Source organism: Nanorana parkeri, unplaced genomic scaffold (assembly GCF_000935625.1).
Source record: "Nanorana parkeri isolate BGI_ZX_2015 unplaced genomic scaffold, ASM93562v1 scaffold1863, whole genome shotgun sequence".
Lineage (NCBI taxonomy): Eukaryota > Metazoa > Chordata > Amphibia > Anura > Dicroglossidae > Nanorana > Nanorana parkeri.
The window spans coordinates 10,845-35,649 of NW_017308131.1; the positions used below are offsets into that span (position 1 = coordinate 10,845).

Below are 24,805 nucleotides of genomic sequence, written 5' to 3' on the forward strand. Positions count from 1 at the left end.
GAGATGCCCTGCAGGGAATTGCTGACCAATTAGGCCCCACCTCTTACATGACATTCCAAAACAGGATGGCCTTAGACATGATTCTAGCGGAGAAGGGGGGTGTATGCAAAATGATTAAAGACACGGGAACCTGCTGCACGTACATCCCAGACAACATCGGCCCAAATGGTAAAGTTACCCTAGCCATTAAGAAGCTAACAGACCCGTCAGTGGAACTAAAGAAGAATTCAGGTATCACAGACCCATGGGACCAATATTTTAATTGGATGACAGGTTGGCAGAAAGCATTAGCCCAAGTAGGTGTGGTGATTCTCATTGTTATGATCTTTATCAGCCTAGTAGTCTGCTGTGTGATTCCCCTATGCCAAGAAGTTAATGGCCAAAGCGATGGAGGAGAGTACTTTGACCCCAACCATGATACAGGTAGAAGAGGACACCTACCTGAGTGATGACGAGAAACCATATTCCCCCGTTACGATCCTTCTCCCCCAAATATAATGTTATAACACCTTAGGTTAGTGAGAGTAGGGACAGAGACCACCTGACAGTGCATACCAACATGTTGGGACCAGAGGTGGATTAGCCCCTCGGACGGCCCCTACACATGTAAAGAAAAGAGTTCCGGGGTGTGTTCCAGGTGATAGGGTAAGGGACAGGTAAATTTATCTACATAGAAATAGCCATTTTAGGGGGGACTGTGAAGGAATATGGATCATATCAAGAAAATGTCCTTTTCTATGTTTTGAATTTGTTTCATTTGCTTCCTAGCTTTGTGATTTTCCTTACTCAGCTTCTAGCGTTGCTATGCGTAACCAAGAGATATAACCTGTATTCGGGAGCGCGCCAAGGATACATGAAAGGAATGCCGAGGGAGGATGCTACAGGCAGAAGATATATTTGACTAACCAATTAGCGAGAGACACAAGACTTTAACTAACAGCTCCTCTAGTTTGCCCAATAGTACAAGACATTTAGAGATAACAGATGTGGGCATATGTGTGACGAACACTTTCCTGTTATCTGTGTATAAAGGAGAGAGACCGCCCTGAATAAAATTAGAGCTTTCATAGACCGTTAAATTCTGAGTTTGTGATTTCTCCGGTGCACCGAACACAACATAATTAGAAACAGCAGCAGACATCTTGTGTGAACCCAGTTGTGGTTCAGATCCATTTCACAAGTACCGAGATATACCCGTTTACAGCTGCATCCTGTCATTTATTTCTGTGGGCAATGGTACAAAGCAGCTGTGACTGCCGGGCAGGGAAATACACCTGCTTTTTATATTGTATGGCCTTAGGCGCCCTTGTGCATGAGGCCTAAGGTCCTGTTTACACCTAAAGTGTAGCATACATCGCACAATACTGTCCAAATAAAGCACACTATTGCACAACGCACCTAATTTGCATTACTTTTCACTAGGTGCATTGCGTTGCTATTCATTTAAATAGCACTGCAACGCACAACCCAGCCACCTTGCACTGCAACGCATGGTAATGCAAAACTGTGCTTTGCAGTGGAAAAAAAGTAGTGTATGCAGTAATTTATGAATAAAAGCTACAATAGTATAAATGAATACAGAGCAGGGCCAAAGCGGTCAGACTGATAGCTCAGTCCTGCAGGTAACATCCATTAGAGCTCTGTGATAGCCAGGCACTGTACTCTGCTTATCAGGAGTGCACAGAGCTCCTGATACAGAGCGGGTGGTCGTCACACTGACATTCGAGCGGGGTGCTGCTGGTTTACACAGGGAGAGAAGGGTAATGTGCAGGACTGAGCTATCAATCTGACAGATCAGTCCTGAACAATGCAAGATAGGGCTGGGCAATGCAAAGGCAGGAGAAGCTCCCACCATAAAAACTTCCGCAGTATGGCACCTTAGGCAGATGCCTCTTCTGCCTCTGTCTTGGCTGGGCCCTGATTGGTGCACAGCATTTTGTAGGCTTCCTTATACTTTGACAAAAGGGGTAGGCCTTGTTTGAAGGCACCAAGGCAGTAAAGAAATTCTGGTGCATTTATGAAGAACTTTAGGTCGGCTGAGAAGTTTACCTCCACCAGACCATCCTGTGGCTGGCACAACTAAACAGTGTAGGGACAATTCATACATGTTTATTAGATGTCATCCTCTGTGCTGTGTTTGGGTTATAGAACTCAACGCTTTCATTTACTATTGTGATTTCTGCCAAGAAAGCTGGAGTAAAAATGGAGAAACCGCCCATATCAGCCAACCATGCTTCATTTATCAGCCCAGTAACATCACTCATTTGTTGCTGTGGTCACTGGCTCAAATTTGGCTCTAAATTTTCATAAATCAGCCTGAGTAAATCATGTAGGAGTCTACAGGAATTCACAAGTGAAATCTCCTCAACATAACCTGATTCTGAAGAAATAAAAATGTGTGAGATTCCGAAAAGAGTCATCATCTTACCAGTACAAGGATGATTATAGTCTACAGATACACGATCATCTGCAAGATAAGACAGTATGTAATGTTTCAGGGTGAAATATTCGGCTACAAAGCATTAACTTATTATACATTACCACAATAACATATTATCCGTTCTGTTGGACTCGGCTGGAGGACAGCACCTGAGATCTGGTGTTCTTGCATAATTGTACTTTCATGCATTAGGCTCAATTCACAAAGCTAATACACCAGGACACAGATACTTATTTTCAGTGACAGTTGTTTTTAGGCTGAGAGCCAATAGATCTGGCTGAAAATAATATACTTGTGTTATACCTGTGTTTAAAGCTTTGTGAATTAAAGCAGAACTACGGGCAGAATTTTTTAATAACTCTTGCAGTGGGGCTACCCCCACACAGCAAGGGTGAGGTGCTTGTTTTTGTCCAGGTGCTAAAGATTATACTAACCCGATCACCAGAGCCAGCTCACTTTAAAGGTGGCCATACACTGTACAACCATCGCAAGACCTTAGTCTTGCGATGGTTGTAAAGGGATTAAAAAAACGTACGATCTGCCTATCTTGGACAGGCAGATCGCACTCTCGATCATCGCAAGCCCGCCCCCCTGAGGGGCGGGCTTCCGATGACCGCAATGCTGAACGGGCAGTGTGCGCGTGCGCACACCGGCCCGTTCAGCATTTGTCTTCCGAGCACCGTTCTAACCAGCCGAGAATCGTACGATTCCCGGCTGGTTTTCGAACATGCTGGTTCGACAGAAGACGTGCGACCGTACAGTAGAAACGGTTGCACGTCTCCGTTCACACTGCTCGATTATCGTACGAAAAACCGATCGCATACGATTATCGTACGATAATCGTGCAGTGTATGGGCACCTTTAGACTGGTCCCTGGAGCCTCTCTCCCACTCTGCTGCAGCGGTCTAAGGTTCAGTAAATCATCACGTTCTATACACAGTGTATAGACATGAGGATGCTGAGAAACATTCCAATGCTGCAGCATAAGAGGAGACCAGCTTCAATGACCGGGGAAGCAGGCAGCCTCCTCGGCAGTTCAGTTCTTGCAGCCCCACTGCAAGAGTTAAAGTGACATTAAAGGATAAAATGCCCCCCCCCCCCACCATGTTAGTGTATGCACTTACCTTAAATGATGCCCCTTGATGCAATCATCTTCTTCTCTACTGTAGTTTTCAGCTGTCCCTCCAGTGCTGGTACCGGTCTCCGAACCAGCGCCGACTCCCCTGTGCTAGCTGGCACTTCCTGTCCCACGGAGTCTGTGCAGGTGCACGCTGCTCCATAGACTTACCTTGTGTCTCTCCTCATCTCCCGGCCGAAGATCTGAACTGCGCATGCGCCCACCCAAAGATCCTTTGCAGTCGCCCAAGATTCTTCAAATGCTCGGACGGGAGCACGCTGCGAAGACACAGGTAAGTTTTAACCTGTTTTGAAAAGTTTTGTTTTTGTAAAGTTTTTGCATATACCTACTGCTTGCTAGCAGTAGGTATGCAAAAACGGCTGAGAATTTATTAACCCTTTAGGAACACTTTTTGTCCAGGGATCTTCTTTAAGCTTTGTATAATATTGAATGCGAACCTTCTTAAAGCTCAAAGTGCGCTATACTCGCCTTCCCTCCAGCAATGTGATGTCTGCGAGCTCCATCAAAAACATCTTCACCCGCCATGAACAGTGCAGTTTACATTCGATAGAAGCTTGCAAACAAGCAGGTAACAATACATTGCAGAAGAGACATACAGTTGTGTGAAAAAGTGTTGGCCCCCTTCCTGATTTTTCATTGTTTTGCACGTTTGTCACACTTTAATGTTTCAGATCATCAAACAAATTTAAATATTAGTCAAAGATAACACAAGTAAACACAACATGCAGTTTTTAAAGGAAGGTTTTTATTATTAACCACTTCCCGGCCGGCCGTTGTAAAAAAAACGGCCGGCCAGGAGCTCTCTAGATCTGAGCGGGCGTCTTTAGACGTCCGCTCAGCCACGCCCCCTCACACGCGCCGCTGGCAAATGCCGACATTTGAAAACAGGCAGCGATGCCCGTTAATATACAAGCGATCTGCCGGCTATAGAGCCGGCGGATCACTTGTATGAGGTCCCGGGATGTGCGCCCCCCCTCCGCGGCTCCCCCCTCCCGCTGGTCCCGGGCTCCGCATACTGCCTCTGTCACAGGGGATCAGAGGGAGGTCGGTACACGACCTCCCTCCGGTCCCCTCTCCGGTGTCAGAATGCGGAACTGATGTATATTACATCACTTCCGCATTCTCGTGTCACTCTCCAGCTTCAGATGCTGGAGAGAAGCTGATGAAGCAGATCTCTGCTTCATCAGCTTCTTCAGGGGGGTCCTAGGTGACATTAGGGGTCTTGGAGACCCCTGATGTCTCCATAAAGAGGACCTGTCACATCTTTTGCTATCACTTAAGGGGGTTTTCTTAGCCCCCTATGTGATAGCAATAAAGTTAAACTGATGAGCTGTAAAAGCTTTTAAAGCGTCGCCTATGGTCAATTTTGGGTATGGTAGTTTTTTGCGATTTCGCGGGTGCGCGCAATTTTAAAGCATGACATGTTTGGTGTCTATTTACCCGACTTGACCCCCGTCTTTTATATTTTTCCAAAAATATGGGTAATAATCATTGTTTCCTAATATAATGGGGGGAAACTTTTTTTCCCAAAATTTTCAATAATTTTCCCGTAATATTCCGGTGAATAAATACCACCAAAAGAAAGCTCTATCTGTCCCCAAAAAAAATGGTATAAAATTAATTTCAGTACAGCGTTGCATGACGGAATAAACGTCAATCAAAGTACCGCAGAGCTGAATACTGAAAAATGGCCTGGCCAGGAAGGGGGTCTAAACAACCTGGTCTTGAAGTGGTTAAGGGAAAACAAAACCCAAACCCACATGGCCCTGTGTGAAAAAGTGTTTGCGCATCTAAACCTAATAACTGGTTGGGCCACCCTTAGCAGCAAGAACTGCAATCAAGCATTTGCGATAACTTGCAATGAGTCTGTTACAGCGCTGTGCAGGAAGTTCACTTGAGACTCAAAGTACAGAGTATCAGTGGCATCATAGAAAAAAAATTGGTCTAATGTATCATATTGTCTAAAATAACTCGTCAGTGTTTGTCATAAGAGTGCATTGCATTTGTTTTTTTAAACTAGCATTAAGTAAAAACTGCAATTTAAAAGACCACTATACCCCAAAAGCAAAAATCTCTCTTCAAGAGGGCCTCCAGCCATTCATAGTCGGGAGCGATAACAATCCCTATCAAATTATAGTTCCTATTTGTGACCTCTTTTAAGAGACCCATTCTCACTTTTTGTCACCATAAAATAAAGCAGAAGGAAATGTACATTAGAGTTCCCCTTAGAACAAGGGCAAAGGGGAATTCTTCCAATAGGGACACCTGCTCCAGTGACAATGTCAAAAGTTATAATTATCCCTACTTTTAGGGGTAATTTCCTCTCATTCTGTCTTGTCTCTGAGATAGGCATTAGTAAAACCCTGAGAGGTTATAACCCTCCCCCTCCCTACCCAACACTAGAACAGAACATTTTGGATGGAGTTCCACTTTGATCAAAGTTATGCAGTTTGGGTACTATGGCCCTTTAAATAATGGTAATCCAGCACATAATAGGCAAAGGGCATTACCGGTCTCATAGTAGTCATACACTTCTACTGCGGCTGGTTTCAGGTCTTTGACCTCAACATCCTGTTCCACCATGAAGGTTAGATGTTTCAACTGTTGGTCCAACTAAACAGATAAAGACAATTATATAGTTTTAGCATTAATAGCAAATCTAGTAATAAAATTAAAACTAATTGAAATTAAAAGACAAGAATTCAGACATAAAGGACAACAACACAATCCATAAATGTATACAGACATTTCCATATTTTAAAGGGAATCAATATGCAGTGTCCTTGTATTCATGTGTATTTTATGTGCTACATTTTAGTTTGTGAAAAAACTGTATATTAATATTACATGAACTCTATTTGCAGCCAGGTGGCAAAAGTGAGGCAACAGAGTCACTTGATGATTGTAAATTAGAATATACACAGCTAAATGAGCCAGAAGAACAACCCCACTCCCTCTCTGTTAGTGGACATGGTGCTGCTTAAGGCCCAGTGCAGATCTACGCGATCCAGGATCGCGCATCCTGGGATCACGTGGTCCTGCACAATGCAGGCCACGATTGCCGCACGGCCTCATTGATTTCAATGAGGTGATATCCGCGCAGCAATCGCAGAAAAAAGGTACAAGTACCTTTTTGTTGCGATACACGACGGGGCAACTGGGGTGCCATTAGAAAATAATGGCACACACAGCGCGATCTGTGCACACCTAGGTGATTCCTGACCGTGCGGCAATCCGCGTGAATTCGTGCACGATTGTCGCGCGGTGAGGCGTTGCTCAGGTGTACACCGGCCCTTACATTTTTAATCTGCAGGAATGTCAATTAATACAGAAGCAGTACTGAACTTCCTTATTAGACAGAGTCATATGGAATCACCGGATATAAAACAAAAATGTTTCTTTGTAACATAAAGGACTTCAACAAATGAACTGTAAAAACTATATTAGAGTCTGTGTAGATAGGCTTTTGTCTGCATCAGATGGGTTTTGCATTTCCATACAAGTCTATAAAAATGCAAAAAAAAACTTGAAAGAGGTCAATTCCAGGTCAAAAGCAGGTCATATGCAAGTCAAATGCAACAGTCAGTGAGTTCTAAATGATCTCCAAAGCTTCTCAAGCTGATGTCAAAATGATGCCATCGCCACAAGCCCAAAGCCCCTCAACACAGACTCTTTAGGAAAGCTGAATTATTTTTTTTAGGAAAAATATAACATTGAGCCAAATTCAACTAACGGTGTCATCTTTGTTTGTTGAGCCTTGTGTCATCTCTCACCATAAAGGCAAACTTATCTTACAGCCAGATGCCCATTCTAGAGCCTAAGATGAATTGGCTGGCCCAATTTTTACCTGCATGACCAGTCCAGTTCATCCATATGCTGTGACAACAGTGACATCAAATCATCAGCACATGTAGCGAGATTTACAACTTACGTGGTCAAAGTACAAGATCACCTTGTCCACCTGGATATCACTTCTCTTTATCACTTTGTCTTTCTCCAGCTGTAGAATGAAAGCAGTATGATTTACACAATTATCACCTTAGTCTGAATAGCATGCATGTATATAATGAAGGCCCCATGTAACAAACCATGTGTCCCAAGACCTTTGATAAGGCATGGCAGGAATCTTGACTGATGCAGCACACTCTAAAGTTGGCTCTACACTATACAATCTGTATAATTTCCTTCAGATTGACCAATAACTATGCAATGCAAGGGCTACATAATTTGAATGAGTTTCTTAGGTAAGTTCTCATATTAGTTTTGGTACATCTAAATAAGATTGTACAGAGATTGTACATTTAGATTAAAATGTGTATGGCCATCTTTAGGCTTCTCAGAGACATCACATAACAGATTGGAGAAAGTTGATTATCTTTCTAAAGCTTACCATAAACATTACATTCTGTTCCTCCACTTCCCACTTCCTTTATGGGAACTGAAGGAACTCTGTAGGAATGTAGAATGTGCACTGTATCCCCAATGGCAATAAAAGCAGGAACCACTGCAGCCTGTATGTTAGGAAACATATTGAGAAGCTCCATGAAGTGGCAAAAAGGAGCAAAACAATCCTAATATCCCAATGAAGATACAGATGTTAAGCCAGGCATTTAAATTTTTTTACTGAAAATGTTCCTGCCTGCCCCCTTTTTAATGAAGTAGTTTCACCGTGTCACATATCAAGCCATCTACCAAGCAAGATCGGCAGATTAGAGGGCATATTATTCCCATGTACAATGTATGCACAGAACACAGGAGATGAGAAACAAGTACTAAGCTTTAAATCTCCTGTTATGTGAGCAGACAGAATACTGGCAAGTCAGCATTACTTAGATATTAAAAGATAAACTGCCAGTTGTAGCACTCACCTGCCTTACTGTACTCTTCACTGGGATGAAACCGGATAGCATTTTCACCTCTAGAACAGCCATGTTGGATATTTTCCGGGAACCTGTGTACCTGTAAGAAGTAAAAATAAATCATTAAGGGCCTGAACCATTCTAGGATATCCCTCCTAATTCTTTCAAATCTGTCCATACACAGGCTTTTTTCTCCATGATTGGAGGGATTGCCCAATAAAGTAAACATTTTTGGTCACTCACTTATCACCCAGTACTAGAGAACTCATTCAATTAACCCCTGGGTGGCTCTCCTCAACAGCAAGCCCCCCGTGTGCAACACGAATGAAATACTCTTATTCACCCACATTTTCACATCAGCTAAACAGACAATTGCTGAAGTGTGGACAAAAATCCATCATTTTCTTTGATGAACTGAATAACTATATGCACCAATGCTTCATTTACAAAAATGTGACTGCTCTTCAATGTGCCAAAATCCTGAACTTGTACTAAAACCAAGAAGGGGATTTATTTTTGCTGCTTGCTCTTTTGGGAGTATTTAGATGGTATTTGCTTTAAGGTCTGTTGTAGCCCCAAAGAGGAATCGTGTTGCTTGCAAATAAAATCCCAAACTTCTATGATGTTGAGAACCCCTGGATCAAGCACTTTCTCCCCACGGACTTCGATTGCTCTCACCTATATGATTCAAGTAAAAATTATTGACAATAGATTAATCCTCTCCCTTCTCAGTTCCCTTTTGCTCAATTTTTTTTCTCCCATTAACCCCACCCTCCTCCTCCTGGATACCATATCCAATTTTCTCCCCTTAGTATTAGAAACCCAACTATAGTCCAAACTAATGTTCTTTAGTTTTGGATATCAAGAACACACAGATACCTGTGGCAGGAATCCCAAATCTGTCATTTAGATACGTCTGTTGTCACCCGTTTAAGTTATTGACTGAGTGACAGCGGCCACATCTATAAGCAGTAATCTGCATGTAATCGTATCTAATATGATAACATGTGGTTTGGAATAGTTAATTGTCCCTGTCATGCACACAAGGTGCATGACAGCAGCCGCATCTAAAAGAGGAGATTTGGAATTCCTGTGGCAGGAACCTACTTATTACCTGCCACAGGAATCCCAAATTGCATAGTGTGAATGTAGCCTAAGATGCTTTGATTTAGGTCTAGTTTAATTGATGCGTCACAAATATCTGATAGCTGACAAGCAAAAGAAAGATATGTCTGGAGATCGCTGGGAGTCACTGTAAGGAAGAGTAGAGAGCTAAACATAAAACTATCAAAGAATAATTGTTATATTTGTTTGATAATGTGAAGATCGATGAAAGCAAAATGTGACTGTCACACCACCAGCATTATTGCGAAGACATAGCAGGGTGGTTGACGTAATAAGTTATAATAGAAGACGTACGCAGCAAGGATTCCAATTTCAAAACTTTTCACTGTTTTCCCCAGACATTCCATTCTTGAACTAGTCCTCACACTCAGTGAAAATACAGCTTCAGTTTTAGGTGGAGGGATATTGTATCTCAGGACAGCCTGTTAAGTAAATAGAGAACGTTTATGTTTCATTAGTTTTTATTGAGCATTTTCATTTAGACAAAACAAAAAGAAAGGATGTTGAAAAGCAAATCAGGTCCGGGTAGGACCGAAATGACAGAACAGAAAACATACACGCACTGAGCCTCTAAACCATGCACAACAATGGTAGGCAGGGGTCCCAGAAAGGGTCCAGAGACATATTGAGAGAGCTATGTTTACTGCTATTACTAAGCATCGTGGGGGAGGTGTGAGACCATAGAAACCAAGGGTTCCATTTCTTTAGAACCAATTAGTCCCATCGCACTCCTAACCGGAGAAAAGCCCAGCGTACGGGGCGGATGCCAGAGTAGCAGCAGATGCCTCTGCAGACAACGTACAGCCAACGAGAAAGCCACCTGCACTCCAATTCGATGTCCAGTCAACTCATTTATTGGCTGAAGTTGTGTGACATCAACGTTTCAGAACCCAGCGGTTCCTTCATCAGGCATGTTCTGTTTGCCTGGTGAAGGAACCGCTGGGTTCGGAAACGTTTCATTTAGATGTCACACCACTTCAGCCAATAAATTAGTTGACTGGACATCTAATTGGCGTGCGAGTGGCTTTCTTGTTGGCTGTACCATTTCTTTAGAAAACTCGCCACATGGAGAACCTTTAAAAAGCCACGCCCAGCTCCTCCCAGTTGTTAATCATTGGGCGGGACCTGCTGGAAGACTCTAGCAGGTGACGGCCAATAGGAAACAATTGGGTGGAGCTAGCTGTCACTGCAGCAGAATAGCCAAGCCGAATGCCGCTGGCTATTCACTCACTGCCGTTCGGCCCCTATAAGAATAGAGGCAAACGGCAGTGAGGGAGCTGCCGGAGCTTCGGCTCATCATTCCAGATGTTGGATCGGCGGAGTGGAAGTCCTTCTGCAGAGTATGTTCAGCTGGCCGAAGGGAACTGATGTATGGCTGATTTCAGCCGATGTAAGGCTGAATCCAACTGTACTGAGCCAGAGTGAAACGTTGTTTCGGCTCACTTCACTTCAGCTGGGTTAATTAATCGGCTGCCTTTGGCAACTTTGTGAATACCCCCCTTAGTGTACTTAGTATATTTGTCATCCAATCCATATGACATAAATATCACTCTATATTAAATAAACAGTAATGTTGAACATAAAAAAAATACAGACAATGAAAATATATTGTTCTCTTGGTGGTCAGAAGGGATGAACTTTGGGTTCAGGTGGACCAGGAGTTTAACCAGAACCCAAGCTATTCCAAGTTAGCTGAATAGGTGAGTAATTTAGCCAGCTGGCTGAACCTCCATCTGCATCCTAGCAACCAGTGATGCTGTGTGGCCTGCACAAAGTCACTGGTTGCTAGGATGCAGGCGGGCCCATGATAACAACCTATGACCTGTAGGGTTGCCAGCCTATTAGCAACCAATGACAAAGTATACGGTTTGCGAAATCGTTCACTGAACTCCGATTTTTAGATGGGTTAAGCAAGTGTAGCGCCCTCTAAAATGTCACTATTCAATTTAGAGATACCTGGACTGTAACCAGTCCAGATACTGATTATACAGAGCTCTGCATTCTATAGGTGTCCCTGAGTCTGCTGGATTGATTGCTCCTCTTGTTGCTGAGGAAAAGGGAGCCTTGGCATACAGTGAGGGAGGATCCACCCTCAGGTTATGACTATGCACCTGGCCCTAGCCAATCCCTGAGTAGGATGACTCAGAGGCATGATTGAGGGCAGGTAATAAAAGGTCTGGGGACATTGTGGAGAGCTCTCTTCCTCCTAGGGGCCTTGCCCTAGGAGGACTGTGTGTGATGCAGAGCAAATGGCCTGGGCCTCAGCACATGGCAGGTGCTGAGGGGCCTGGAGGCCTAAGGATACACTGATACTTCACTGGGCCCATACACGTGGCAGATTCCAGATCCTGTTGCTAAGGAAAATACCTGAATGAAGAACCGAGCACTTGGCCGTTACCTGCGGAAAGTGCGTCAAACTCTCTGCACTCATCAAAGCATGGAGTCGCTGTGACCGTTGTGGAGATTGCCAAACATCCAAGCAAACTGAACCTAGGCCCCGTACATTAATGGTGCGAGGCCCCTTACATTGGTAGTCAGTGGAGAAGAGCCTCTGTAGATTTGTGATCAGTGAGAGAAAGACCACCTTACATTGGCAGTCATTAGAAGAGGGGCCCTCTTAGCCCTCGTTGACACCTGAACGTTTTGTAGCGCGTTCTACGCTCGACGAACGCTCTACAAAACGCTCAAACATGAAAATACCATTGTTTTCAATGGGTCTGGTTCACACCTTGCCGTATTTCAGCCCGTCCCTAACGCGCTACAAAACGGCCCACGCCTGAAAAGGTACAGGTACTACTTTGGGCCGTTTTTGTTGCGCGTTTCCATTGGGATACAGCCAAGTAGCCCTCGGAAACGCGTGTGTGTCGCGCGATTTTTATACCGCGAATCGCGGTAAAAAAACGCGCATATGCAATACGCCTAGGCGTGAACCAGGCCTAACACTAATGGTCAGTGCGATAAGGGACCCATTACACTGCTGTATAAACACATAAGAGGGGAATGTATCAAAACTGGAGCAGATAGAATCTGGAACAAATATACCATAGAATTTATTCAGCTTCTCTCTTCAATTGGTTCAGTTAATCTTTGAAAATAAAAGATATAAGCTGATTGGTTGCCATGGGCAATTGCTCCAGATTCTGTCTGATCTATTTTTGATAAATTACCCTCATAATGGTGAAAGTGCTGTTAAACAAAACATCTGTAAAAGCCTCATTAAATGCTCACCTGTACAAAGACACAACCACTCCCTGTGGCGGTCACTGTGTAGTCTCCTGGAATGGCTGGTAGTGTTGCCCTCTGGAGAAGGAGTCGGTTATTTTTGTCTACATGGAACTCCTCCAGAAATCCCGTCTTAGAAGTGACTGTCACCGTTATATCTCCTTTATCACTGTATGTAATCTCTGCATACTTGGCCAGGGCCTGAAGAGCCACAACTGTGTCCTATAAAAAAAAAAGATAATTGAAGTGTATGTCAAATCAAAAAAAAAAATTCTACTGCTAGAATAAGTGGGAAAAGATCATTTATTTACTGCTATCCGAGACACCATTAGATAGATTTCCCCCTCACTCCCTGCCGAGGTGGCAACAGTTCACCAAACAGGAAGTGGTAGAAAATATAGAAATCTAACAGGGGTTCTAGCCTTCCCTACTCAGCTAAAGAAAACCATTTTTATTTCTGTCTATTTTTCTGTTTTAGAGTTTCCCACACGTCCTGTCTGGTAAAAGGTTGTCAGCAGGACAGGAAGTGAGAATAAATCTCTCTAAAAGAGCCCCGGACAGCATTAAAAACCCAACAAGGGTTTTAACCTTTTCCATCTAAAACTAAGAAAAAGGGTTTTGACGGGACATACACTTTAAGTAAATAAGATATACAAAGCAAGTAGTAGACATTACAACATTGTTTTTCAAAGTGTATCGTGACACATTACAGTTGCTGATTCTCTAATCAGTCACCATTTCATGGTTCTTGTGGACAAAGTAAAGACACTAAACCTTTGACCGTAGTGGGTCTCCTAATAAACATGTTGGGGAAGGCCCATCGTCACATTCTATCACTGATGCTTCTCTACAATTAGCAGACATGGAAGACATGGTGGAGAGCTTTGGACGTGTCAAGGCCTTTCCCTTTTAGAATGGTTGACATTTGACTGTAGTAGATGTGAATGAGAGCTACTGCAGCCAGTGGTGTATTTAGGTTTGGGACTGCCCTAGGCAAGGCGTAACCCCCCCCACCTAGACATGTGCAATTTTTTTTGTTCCAAAACGAAATTTGGGCGAAATTTTAGAAATTACAGATAATAACGAATGCAGACAAATACGAATTTCCGATTCCGAAAAAAATAAACATTTCTCCTCAAATGTCACTTTTGCTGCGTTTTGTTGACGAACGAACCGTCAACAAAACGACAATTCGTACAGACTACGGCTAACGAATTTCATCCGAATCCGAAGCCCGAAACGAATTGACTTTCGGACTCGAATCCCGAAAAATCAAATAACACAAAATCCGAATCAAAACGAAACTAAACAAATTTTTTTGCCGATGCACATGTCTACCCCCCTGCCCCCACTTAATTTGCCCCACCCCTTCCTGTTTTTGACTTTTTATGTAACCTGTCAGTCGCTGGATACAGTGCACACATTTTATTCAGCTTTTGACATGTTCCGCTATTAGCATAGCAGGAAAGCTGGGGTCTCAGGTGGGCTCTGCTGGGTCTCAGGGGGGCTTTGCAGGATCTGTGCTGGGCTTCACAGGGTCTCAGGGGGGCTGTGCAGGATCTGTGTTGGGCTCTGCGGGGTCTCAAGGGTGTTGTGCAGGATCTGTGGTGGGTTCTGGGGGGTCTAAGGTGTCACAGTCCCCCTAAAACTCTGCAGAACCCACCATAGACCCCCACAAAGCCCACCACAGATCTTGTAAAGCCCACCTGAGACCCTGTGGAGCCCACCACAGATCCTGCAGAGCCCACCATAGACCTTGCGGAGCCCACTACAGATCCTGCACAGCCCCTCCTGAGACCCAGCAGAGCCCACCACAGATCCTGCGGAGCCCCCTGCACAGCCTTGTTTGCCTCGCAGCAGATACGCCCCTGGCCCTATCACATCAGGAAACCTGAAGCAATAGGGGGAATTGATCGAAACTGACTTTAATGCTAACCTTGTGTTACAGTCCCCACAGAGTAAGTACATATCAACAAAATCTAAGTGACCAGGGCTTTACTATTCAGGTGATATGAGAAACTTTGCCCTAAATCAAAGGCTACTAGTGAAGCTCAAGGTAATAACGCTTAGGGAAACCAGAGCAGACAAAATCCAGAGCAGTTGCCTATAGTAACCCATCAGCTTCTCTCTTCAGTTTTTTAAGTTTTGAAGGTGATAGAAACTAATCGGTTGTCATGGGCAACTGCTCCGGATTTTGTCTGCTCTGGTTTCCTTATTACCTTGAGCTTCATTAGTAGCCTTTAATTTAGGGCAAATTTTCTCATATCACCTGAATAGTAAAGCCCTGGTCACTTAGATTTTGTTGAAATGTACTTACTCTTGGTTACAAATGGTCACAATGGGAATAATTCTAGTACTATCATGTACATGTGGTAAGCGTTCAAGCTGTGTGGATCCCTGTGCCACTTCAACTCAGTCACTGCGCTATGTTGTAGAGAAGGAGGAAGAAGGAGATAGGTGAGGGGTATGGGGCTGGAGCATTATGGAGGAGTTCCTGTTAGTAAAAGTTTGAGCCCTGAAGCAGCGCAGTGCAGCTTTATATTGCAATGACACCCATGACCCCAATTACAACCACTGAACCAATGTCCACTTCAACCACAGGCACTGCACCAACATGCATTTTTGTACCGCTGCCACTGCACCAATGCAAACTATTGCGCAATGTTTCTTTTTCCACCTCCACTCGCACTGCATTGATGTGCCCTTTTGCATCCACCACGACCGCACTGACATGACCTTTGCTTGAATCCAATGTCACTCTACACCGATGCAAACTTCAGCACCTGCCACCAGTGAGTTCACACACTTTTTTACACAATGTTCCCTACTGCAACTGCAGGTCCTGCACTGACGTGACATGCTGCACCCACTGCCTTTACACCTGCAAGCAATACACCAACTCGCCCCTCTGCCACTGCAGCAGTGTGTAATTCAACACCACTGCACTTAAAGGCATGTCTGTACCTGCTGCCACTACACCAACACTTCTAAGTCCTTCAGTAATGCACCAATTGTCACTTCTGTAACCACCACTGTGATCCACTTACCTGCATCTGCCGCCCGTTGATGGACCTGGCCTCGTTTACTGCCGGACCGCCCTAAGCTTCCTCCACCGCCCGTCTTGCACTTGCAGGTCCCGGGCCTTCTGTGCCCGACTGACGCTTCGGGACCGGCGTCCTCTGTCACCCGACGGGTGTCTGTACCCGCCCCCTGATGGGGATCCGCCCCCCTCCTCCTGCTGCTGCTGCTCCTCCTCCACTCCACCTCTGGCTCCTTGTCCCGCTAGATTAGGCAACCGAGGCTGACAAATTCTGTGCAGCCCGGCTTGCCTGACTGTTTTGGGGGCGGCGTTTTTGCCGCCCCCCTCTAAAGTGCCGCCCAAGGCAAATGCCTTGTTTGCCTCGGGGCAGATACGCCCCTGACTGCAGCTATTTGCACTTTATAGCTGTTGGCGGCTATTTTTTCACTTTAAATGTACACTTCTGTCAATTGCTTTTTTTAAGTATCTGCAAACTTAAATATGGAAGTGTATCTTCAATGTCCAGAGGCAGTTAAAGAAAGATTTAAGCCAGTTATGTACCAGTTAAAAGAAAAATAAAAGAAAATCCGGTGCATCAAAAAAGATCTTTGGATTGATTTAGTAAAACCCAACAATTAGAACAATAAATGAAGTTGCTGCCCAAAACAGATCATGGGTTTTTTTTTCTTTTCAATTGAAATAGGGAATCTTATTACTATGGGTAGCACCTTCAGATTAACTTCAGTTTGCTTTCACCATAGTGTGCCATAATATCTATAAACACAGCAGTTCACTACAATTCATTTTAATTTTAAAACTCCAGACTGTACATATTTTTTAAATGATCTCATGTCTCAGGCTGAGCCTTCCCAATTCAAGGGTAGAAAACTTGCCCAATCACGGTTGTTTTTCTCTAATAAGCCTGTACTGCTAAGCATCTGCCTATCTGCATAAGCTAAGCACAAAGGTTTGGCTAAGTCAAACATTCCCATTCATAGGGACCTACTAGCAGAAAGGTATATTCACATTTACCTGCCCTCTGCTGTCCATGGGCCATGCAAAAAAAATAACAATAGAAGCTATACATAATGTGAGATAAAATATACTTTCTAGTATTCATCCATCAACAGACTGCTTGACAGATTAGGACATTTCAAACATAATGTGCCTAATGAATGGGCTGCCTTAACGCAATGCATGTTGCGTCCTAACACAGTCCCAAAGTGTGAATGGACCCTAAGAGAAACTGTTGTTTTTTGGTGCATTTAGACATAAAGAAGAAACCCAAAGTTGGGTTTGTCCTAAGCAACAACATTGTGTGTGGGCTCCAGTCATAATCGATGCTCGTAGACTATTCAAAACTGCTAAAAACACATTTCCAATTGGTTTTAGGTTACAGCAGTTCAATCACAGAAAACTGGTATCATGCAAAGCATATATTTGTTTTTATGAATTTTATTTTAAGAATTACCTGCTTGATAAAGTTACACTTTGATAAAGCCTACACCATCAAAGGCTCGAGAAACATTGTCTCAGGTTACAACCCGCAATCATATTATCAGAATTTGGAGACTGAGCTTCCCTTATAGTTCACCTGTGTAGATGAGAAGCCTCCATAGGCGTTCTGTTGCTTGGATATCCAGTTGACAATTTTTGCAGCTTTTCCCAGGTCAGGCTCAGGCCCATCAAGTACAGTCATTAGGACATAGGCAGTCATCTCCACTTCAGCAGATGGAGCTCTGTACCAGTAAGAATCTTGCTTGGGAGGAGTAGAATCCCGCTTCCAATGGATCTGTCCATCTTTAGATGAAATCAAAGAAAGAAAATACATAAGTTACAAATCCTACTGGAAAGCAATGGGAAAACAACATCTACTTAGTTAGCCATATTTATTTATTTATTTATTATAGGTATTTATAGAGTGACCACAATTTACACAAGGCTTTACATAGTGCACATTCACATCAGTCCATGCCCATGGATATGCGACAACAAACTCCAGACTGTACATTTTTTAAAATGATCTCATGTCTCATGCTGAGCCTTCCCAATTCAAGGGTAGAAAACTTGCCCAATCACGGTTGTTTTTCTCTAATAAGCCTGTACTGCTAGGCATCTGCCTATCTGCATAAGCTAATCACAAAGGTTTGGCTAAGTCAGACATTCCCATTCATAGGGACCTACCAGCAGAAAGGTATATTCACATTTACCTGCCCTCTGCTGTCCATGGGCCATGCAAAAAAAATAACAATAGAAGCTATACATAATGTGAGATAAAATATACTTTCTAGTATTCATCCATCAACAGACTGCTTGACAGATTAGGACATTTCAAACATAATGTGCCTAATGAATGGGCTGCCTTAACGCAATGCATGTTGCGTCCTAACACAGTCCCAAAGTGTGAATGGACCCTAAGAGAAACTGTTGTTTTTTGGTCCATTTAGACATAAAGAAGAAACCCGAAGTTGGGTTTGTCCTAAGCAACAACATTGTGTATGGGCTCCAGTCATAATCGATGCTCGTAGACTATTCAAAAAAGCTAAAAACACATTTCCAATTGGTTTTAGGTTACAGCAGTTCAATCACAGAAAACTGGTATCATGCAAAGCATCTACTTTTTTTTGTGAATTTTATTTTAAGAATTACCTGCTTGATAAAGTTATACCTTGATAAAGCCTACACCATCAAAGGCTCAAGAAAAATTGTCTCAGGTTACAACCCGCAATCATATTATCTGAATTTGGAGACTGAGCTTCCCTGCTATACACAAGAACTTTCAGGATGGAAAAGAAGATCAATGTGCTTAAATACTCATCTAAATAGAGTGTTCCCCTAATGGGCTCAGCCTTATTCAGGATAGCACAAGGTAGGATGCCCTCATTAAGAGCTTTATTTACCTTGGACAAGGGCTCTGCCTGCTTCTTTGGCACTAGACATACAGGATGCCAAATACCCCCCTACATTATGTAATGGCAGTGTTATTACGTATGCACTGTATTTACAGTGCAAAGCTGTTAACTTTAATTTATATATGTATATTGAACCTACTTGTTACTTTCAATTAATATATAATAAACCTATAACTTACCACCTATCACAGCTTTTTCTTCCAATCTTTTCAACAAGTCCTTCCTGAGCTCATTGTCTCCGTACAAGGTAAAGGTGTAGGCCATCAGAGCCAGGGTGTATACATTAGTCACTTTTACAGCTTCCTTCCGCAGACAGGTCACAGCATCCCTTACCAAAGGATCCTGCAATTATGCATAGATTATTATTTCATTCCCAGTATTTTCTGAAGCTCTCGTAAAGGGTAAGTCCACTTTCCCAAGTGAATTTGGGGGAACCCCTCTTCCCTCATAATCTAAGTAGATTAGAGCATATAGTCTCTAGAACATTTTAGCCATTTCCAGTAAAATCTTACTTAAAGGACAACTATGAGGTGAGTGCTTTTCACTCACCTCATAGTTCTAGCCGACCTGTGACAATGAGACTGCCACAGGTCGGCTCAGTAGATCGGGAGGTGAGCGAACATATACCGGCGTTCGCTCACCTCTCGATCCTGTCACAGCTCTCTGCCATGACAGGGGAGGGGCTGGATTCCCCCCTCCCCGCTCCGATACGCCAGCGCTGACTGGCGGATGGGACGGGGGAGGGGGCGGGTACAGCTGGCTCTGCCTCTAGATAGGCAGAGCCAGCTGTCACTCACGCAGCTGGGCGGATCCAGACATAATTGTCGGGATCCGCTTCAGCTGCGGCATCTCAGTATACCGTGAGCAGTAGCTTAGGGTGGCGGGAGGACACTAGTTTGTGTCCTCCCGTTACCCTAAGGAGGACTATGGGGAAAAGCCTTAACCCCATAGTTCTCCTTTAATCAAAGTAGTGAATTATGGATTCTGATGGGTTACTTTGAGTCACTGCATTTTATCCCTTCTAATTACCCTTCATTATTAACAATATCTCTTATAATTTCACATGATATATGATCTCCTTGGTGCGGGTTTGGTTTTTCTTGTGTGCCAAGACTAGCACAGAACAGTGTACAGTACATACTGCTCTAAGATATCAATCAAATTCTCATAACCTTTCTTTTTCCAGTAAAGGAAGTCTGTGCATTAATCATACACATTGTATTACTTACTTCATGAGATAAACCATGTTCCAGCAGTGCAATTGTAACATAAGCAGAGAGAGAAGTGTCATCTTCCACGCCTCCCTGTAACAAATAACAGAGCTTGTTCTTAAAATATGAACACTTAGGCCCGGTTCACAACTGGGCGTTTTGTAGCGTGTTCGAGCGCTCTGCAAAACGCTCAAACACCGAAATCCCATTGTTTCCTATGGGTATGGTTCACACCTGGGCGTATCTCAGCCTGTCTGAACGCGCTACAAAATGGCCTACGCCCAAAGAAGTACAGGAGCTTCTTTGGGGCGTATTTGCCACGCGTATCCATTGGTATACAGCCAGGTAGCCCTCGGAAACGCGCGTTTGTCACGTGTTTTTTACCGCGAATCGCGCATATTAGATATGCCTAGGTGTGAACCCAGCCTTAACTTTAACTGTCAGGTGGTACTGTGGTTCCCAAACTTGAATGGTGTATTTCCAGAGTCCACTAGTGGATGTATCCCTGCAGTCAGCAGCTTCCAGCTATTAGTCACCATCTGATGCTGGCTGCTAGGAGGGTATTTAGCCACCTTTAGGAGTCAAAGAGTTCTTTAGTATTTTACCTGTGAGCCTGCATGCTCTGGACCTCTTACTCCCTGAAACTTCTACCTGTTCTAGCCTTGTTCCTGGCCTGCCCCCAGTTACCTTGTACTCCCGCCTTACTTTGCTCTACCTGGTTACCCTGATTCCCCTTCTCCTCTGTTTGTACCTAGTTTGTTAGGTTGTTAGTTTTCCACCTTTTCACGCTTGTCCACTGGGTTGCGCATAGGTCAGGGGGGTATCTATGGTAAATAGCGCCTATGGCAAGCACTGAAATTGCTCTCTTCTCCAAACATCTGACACCTCAGTTCTGGCACACCCATGCCAATTAGAACTGCTGGGCCTGTAAGGTTGGTGCAGAATAAGGAATGTACAGAGTGAGGCAGTAAAGAATATACCATGTACAACAAGGTGTATAGATGAGGCAGCATGGAGTGGGGAACATACAGAATGGTATAGAAAATAAGGCATTGTTGAATATGGAATGTACAACATGGCATATGGAATAAGGCGGTGTGGAATAGGGAACGTACAGCATGGCATATAAAATGAGGTATAGCTGAATAGGGAACCTACAACATGCAATACAGAATGAGGCAATGTGGAATAGGGAATGTACAACATGGCATAGGGAATGAGGCAGTGTGCGAAATAGGGAAGATAAACCATGGCATATAGAGAGAAGGTGTGGAATAGGGAACATACAGCATGACATAAAGAGGTGGAAGGCAGTTTTTATTTAAGTTAAAAGATACTCAATGCCTAGATTTCTATCTATCTTTCTATGTAAATCACCTGGGTGTAGAGTTGGGAGAATTCTATTAAAGATTAAAGTTCTACATTTAGTGGCCACAGTGAAGGTCAAATCGAGGATAGATTATCTCCTGTTCATGACCACCACATACAAATCACTACAAGCAGGGCCAGCCTTAGGCCTTAAGGTGCTCTGTGCGAGAAAGTTTTACAGTGCCCCTCAGTGACCAAACCCCTCAGTAACCACACCCCTCAGTGGCCACACCCAATTCCCCAATACCTGCATAATTAAAGCCTCCCATTTTGTTAAGCCCCAAAGAAACAGATTAAAAAGTATGATAAAAATAAAACTTCTATAGGCAAACAAGTGGTAAACAATAAATGTCAAACTAAAATAGAGTGTCAGGATGTCATGCAGACCCTTTTTTCAAGGAAGTGCATCTAAAAAAGTAAAAACAAAAAACAGAACACAAAACCTAGACTACATGTTAAATATTGCATACTGTTTACTAAAATAGGGTGCGGTGCACACTGTTGCACGTGTATTATATGTAGACTTGTGCACCAGCAAATCAACACAATTCAGTTGATTCAGCTGTTCATCCAAATCCGAATGAACAAATTATTATATGCCTGAATATACGAAAAATTTATTCGGCACATAATAATTAGTGCGGCGGCCATGTTGGCTGCCAGTGCGTTCTGCGCATGCATGTTGCCATCTTAGAGTCAAGGGGCATGATGCCGTGTGTGCGCAGTGTCAGGTGATGTCACATGTCGGTATAGGTGCCACCATCTTGGTGTATATCTAGATATAAACCAAGATGGCAGCGCCCAACAGGTGGACGCCACCCAACACATGCACAGAACACGCCTGTGGCTGAATCCGAAATAGTATAAAAATTAATTTTGTTTGACAAAACTAATGTTTTTAGTTTTCATTCATTTCATCTGAAATAAATTTTTAGTTTTTGTACATGTCTAATTATAATATGTGTGTGTGGGGGGTTGGAATTGTTATTTTATTTTTTTTAATTTTTTCTTTATTATTATATTTTGTTTTACTGTTGGGGTGGCTTCGGGGAAATATCAGGGGTCTAAACAGACCCCTGACATTTCCCTTTTGAAATAGAAAAAGAAATGGAGGACACAGAGTCCTCAGTCTCTTTTTCTGCAGCCTCAGCACTTAATGAAGGGAGAGCACTCAGTACAGAGGCTTCATATTCATTCACAAATGGGAGAGAGTAAATTTACTATCATTTAGTCATGAATGGATAGAAGCCTCTGTACTGAGTGGTCCTCCCATTCAGAAACTCATGAATGAACAGTAAGTGATGTAAAGCACTTCCTGTTCATAATTAGGGACAAATAGTACTACGTGTCCCCAGTTGTTTACAAATATTGGAGTGATCAGCGATCACTCCAGTATTTGTGCTGCACACAGAGGATCGGTAGATATCACAGATATTTACCAATACTCCCGCTCTCCATCCTGAGCCTCGAATACATCACAGAGCTGCAGGCGATCCTGAATCTGACAGCCGGTGGCTGTGACAGTGCTCCTCCCCCTCCGGATGCACAACTCAAACACCCCAAAGGCCGGCCCTGGCTACAAGCCTTCTCTATGCTTTTTTTCTCCAGACAGTGCCAATAGTACAGAGCTGAGTGTTTACCTTCATTGCATTATTGAAAAGTCTTCCCATGCTGCGGAAGCAGCCCGACTCATTACGGTGGTTTTTCAGCCAGTTGACAGAGTCGTTGAGGTGACTTGTATCTATAAATATGTAAGGCCGAGATTTGCTGTAGGACTTTACCACAAAGGCACTTAACCTGTGGAAATATGTTCAAAATTTAAAAAAAAACAGTTACATACAGTATAACTATTGCAACCAATAAGAGAGCTACCAAAGCATTAAAGCACACTGTAAATGTCACATAGTTCACCCTAATCAGAGTTTTGTAATGCACTGAAGTCACAGTACACACAGACCACCTCACAGGTTCAGTAGGTAGGCAGTAGGAGCGTACTTACTGAATCCTCTGCTGTGTAACACAGTTTCCCTGCTTCCTGCAACACCATTCACAATCAAACAAAGGCAGGTTTGACTCCAATTGGTGGCTGTAAGAAACATTTTAGTACTAATATTTATTTTTTAGGTTTTCTGTATGTGAGAGAGGGTACAGTGGGTATTCCAGCATCACAGACGGGTATGTTTCAGGATGTCCAGATTATTGTAAACAGGAGTGGGGTCGACTGCTGCACTACAGTAATGTCCAAATGAAATAGTAAAGTACTGAGTAGGGGCTGTTCTTCCTGTATGCACCTCAAGGCCCAATTTCCCAATTCTCCATTTTGGCTAAACTGTATTTTCTTAAGAGTTCTTGAGATAATGGCTTCCCAGGCTTCCCCGTGATCAGTCCTACTTTAGATCATGGGTGAAAGCTTACAGTACATCCACTCTGATACACAGGAACACGCTTAGTAGAGATTGTGGTTATAAAATGACTATCATTCATAGACAATATGAGGGTTTTTAAAGCTGAACTCAAGGCAAGCATAAAACATCAATTAGTGATTATGTACTTATACTTATAAGATAAGAAAAAAATATCTGTTTTTAAATGTAACTATTTAAGTACTTTAATTCAACTTGTATCTGCCTCTTGCTATCTTCCATACACAACTGATTACACTGGGAAAGGGAGGGACCTCAATAGGACCAATCAGGTGTGTTGCAGGAACATGTGTTTCAAACAAACATGCTGATAGGAGGAGAAAGCAGAGGACCGATCTCTTGAGCCTACTGCTGCTCATTGACTGTCCAATCACAGGCTATGAGCATGAAGGTGATCTAACTGTTTTGTTTAACTGCAGTAAGTCTCTATATTTGGGAAGGGGGCTGTGTAAATCTCAGGACCATATTTAAAAAAAAATCCTTTGTAAAGCAGAACAGCTCTTGCATATGCATGTTGATTGTGACTGTATCTTTTTGCCTGGAACTCAGGTAATAAGAGCTTAGTGCTTTCTAATTATAATGTATATTCACAGTCACCTCTTGAACTAGTAAGGTGACATTCTTGTTGGAACACAAATGGTATTGCAATTTGGAATGTTACCTTGATTCAAAGGTTTTCCTGGGAAATCTCACACAGATAAAATAACATGATTTGAACTTTCCCTCTCATGCAACAAAGTACAAATAAAATCCTTGTTCCAATCCCCCAGCATCATTGACACAATACTGACAGAATTAGAATCATACAGTGATTAAACTAAATCCAAAATCAACCCTAGAAGGAAAACTTGGCAAAACAGTGATGTGCCCATGTACTCTGTGGGGGCGCTGAGGGGAGCCTGATGCAGCCAGAGTTAAGACAACCTCTTAAACAGCTGTCTACACAAACCCTTAGAGTCATAGCAGATAAGCAATAAGACCCCGAAAGGTGATGTGCTATCCTTTCACATATAAAACTATATATATATATATATATATATATATATATATATATATATATATATATATATATATATAGAATATATATA

At 43.1% G+C, this 24,805-nt stretch overlaps 1 protein-coding gene across 1 annotated transcript in view; it reads right to left on the reverse strand.

The window, feature by feature from the left end:
- The window catches only part of LOC108799965 (alpha-2-macroglobulin-like), a 78,182-nt gene that overhangs the window by 670 nt on the left and 52,707 nt on the right, over positions 1-24,805 (reverse strand). Inside the window, exons 25-35 of the mRNA XM_018571915.1 lie at positions 23,260-23,329; positions 22,935-23,091; positions 19,945-20,019; positions 18,895-19,057; positions 17,398-17,603; positions 12,791-13,006; positions 9,857-9,984; positions 8,447-8,537; positions 7,510-7,578; positions 6,089-6,191; positions 2,429-2,467 (exon numbers count right to left, since the gene is read on the reverse strand). Coding sequence (XP_018427417.1) covers positions 2,429-2,467; positions 6,089-6,191; positions 7,510-7,578; positions 8,447-8,537; positions 9,857-9,984; positions 12,791-13,006; positions 17,398-17,603; positions 18,895-19,057; positions 19,945-20,019; positions 22,935-23,091; positions 23,260-23,329 — 1,317 coding nt within the window. The remainder of the gene's footprint in view (positions 1-2,428; positions 2,468-6,088; positions 6,192-7,509; positions 7,579-8,446; positions 8,538-9,856; positions 9,985-12,790; positions 13,007-17,397; positions 17,604-18,894; positions 19,058-19,944; positions 20,020-22,934; positions 23,092-23,259; positions 23,330-24,805) is intronic.